Source organism: Mizuhopecten yessoensis, unplaced genomic scaffold (genome assembly GCF_002113885.1).
Source record: "Mizuhopecten yessoensis strain PY_sf001 unplaced genomic scaffold, ASM211388v2 scaffold714381, whole genome shotgun sequence".
NCBI classification, from domain to species: Eukaryota; Metazoa; Mollusca; class Bivalvia; order Pectinida; family Pectinidae; genus Mizuhopecten; species Mizuhopecten yessoensis.
The window spans coordinates 1,636-3,953 of record NW_018479092.1 but is presented as its reverse complement, the minus strand read 5'-3'; the positions used below and the strand labels follow the sequence as shown (position 1 = coordinate 3,953).

Below are 2,318 nucleotides of genomic sequence, written 5' to 3'. Positions count from 1 at the left end.
TAAAATATAATTGAGACTTAAAAAAAAGACTGTATAGGTTATTGATTAATGTCATTGTACCAGTGAAAAAAAGGTATATTTTCAGAATAGGTTTAATTATATAATAGTTTGAGTAAGAGTGGCGTGTGCACAACTGTGTGGAACTATGTTTGTATTTGTAATTTTCCAGTTGATTACTCGGTGACAAAAACACAGGGTCATGAGAATCAATCACATAAATCTGATATTTAAACTGTAAATCAATTGACAACATGCGTCTACAAAGTACATCTGTAGTTTATGGAGATGTTTATACTAAAGTACCTCGCAAATGCTTGTTAACACTTGATTTACAGTCTAATGATCAGATTACTGTGAATCAATGCAGTCTGGGACGTATAGAATACAATCAAATCAAACAGTTATTTTTTTCGTTTTTTGTGGGGTTTTAAATTGTCTCTTAAATGCCCTTTCTTTCTTCATCTCTTCTTTCTGTTCCCTTTTAACTTTTATTTCCCTTTTCTCTTCCATGACTTCATCACTAGTCAGCAGTCTGTGGGAAGTGTTCCTTTTCTTCTGGCTGACTTTGCTAGTACTTTCCGCACTTGGTTTTGGAGGCAAAAACTAATTTTCTATGTCATTGTTCCAAACGCTGTCGGAGTCCATACATGTACCAAGTTCCAATTGATCGCTGCTTAGTAAGCTAATCAACAGTTCTGGGTGATCTATGTCTGGCAAAGACTCAAATGAAAGTTGAACTTGGCCATTTACTGATGGTATAGTGGGTTTGGCAGTGTCTACAGTTAACGTAGCAACCGATTCTTCGTGAACAAGGGAGAGGGGGATACTGGGTGTTAGGCCAACTGATATCTGAGATGTTATTGTTGTAGGTAAAGCAGTAGACGCTTCAGAAGAGATGGAGAGAGGGATACACGGTATTACCGGTAGTGAACGCTCTGCTGTTGTGGTTGTGGTTTCTAAAGGCACAGCACCATCTGTAGACGCTTCCGGAGAGGTTGAGACAGGAATACGGGGAGACAATGAAATTTGATCGGATGTTACCGTAGATGTTGGACGATCTGATGGCTGTGATGGGGCGAAGGACTCCTGTGAAATAGCTGTGGGATTGAATGGGAATACTCCACACGCCCTAAACCCGCTCACAATGTTCTTGTGTGTAAACGAAGTATCCCAGGCAGTCTTAACTAACCCAGGAAAACTCCATTTCGTAACTGTGTTGAGTGGATTTTGACCGAGATAGTCAGAACACGCAGTATTGTAGGCTGTACTAAATGGTCCGAAGACGGACCTATCAAGGGGCTGGAGGATGTGCGTAGTGTGGGGAGGGAGGCATAATATGGAAACGTTATTTTCTTTAGCCAGCTCAAGAATAGCAAGTGACTCGTGAGACGAATGCCCATCTAAAATTAATATTTGAGGCCTCTCATCTCCACACTCTCGTAAAAAGACATCACGAAACCACTCCTCGCCAATCTTGTCGGTCATCCAACCGTTGTCTTGATGGGTCCATTTTGTCCCAGATGGAGCGGCCGCCGTGTTGAAACCATGTATGGACAAGTTTGTCTTTCCCTTTACAACGAACATAGGGGACATGGACCTGCCTGCCGCATTCACACACGCCATTATAGAGACATTTGTCCTATTGTTCCCAGTACGCCCAACAACATTTTTCGAAGACTTTTCGGCTATGACCCGAACTGGCGAATGCTCAAAGCTACGACCCGTCTCGTCGTAGTTCCAAATTGATTGGGGTTTATTACTAAGGTTGAGTGACGCAATTAATTCCCCGAGAGACGCCATATATTTGCTGACAACAGTTGGATTCAACATCCGGGCTCTTGATGCTGCAAGCTTTTCTGGACGGCGAATTGAAAGCTCCGGGTGACGCTTCTTAACCCCTTCCCACCACTGGTTGGAGGGAGCGACATTCTTAAATGGTGTAACTCGGTACCTCCGACAGAGGTCTCCGGTTCTCGTCAGAAGCTGACGCCTTGATATGCCTATCCCCTTCTTTGCCGCAGCCTTCACTGTATCCACAATTTTGTTTTCAATGGTGTCCGGCAAAGCAGCTGGTCGGCCAAGCCGAGGGTCAGACCCATATCGCTGATTAACCCTATCAGCTACAGTGGATTTCGGTACAGCGAACATTGCCGATGCTTTCCTGACCGACATTGATCTGGACGTGACTGCATCGACTGCCCTCTGTACATCATCCCTGTTGTACTGTATACGCTTCTTCTGCGTTTTTACCTTCCCAGGCATCTGAAATTGTAAAAATGATTTCATTAGGCTGCATTTCAGTCAACACCATATATTTT

General features: G+C 43.4%; 1 protein-coding gene across 1 annotated transcript; it reads right to left on the bottom strand.

Annotated features, from left to right (window-relative positions):
• Positions 1-603: 603 nt before the first annotated feature.
• LOC110440970 lies at positions 604-2,262 on the bottom strand. The gene has a single exon (XM_021484078.1). The coding sequence runs from the start codon at positions 2,260-2,262 to the stop codon at positions 604-606; it is 1,659 nt and encodes a 552-aa protein (XP_021339753.1).
• Between the last annotated feature and the right edge of the window lie 56 nt (positions 2,263-2,318).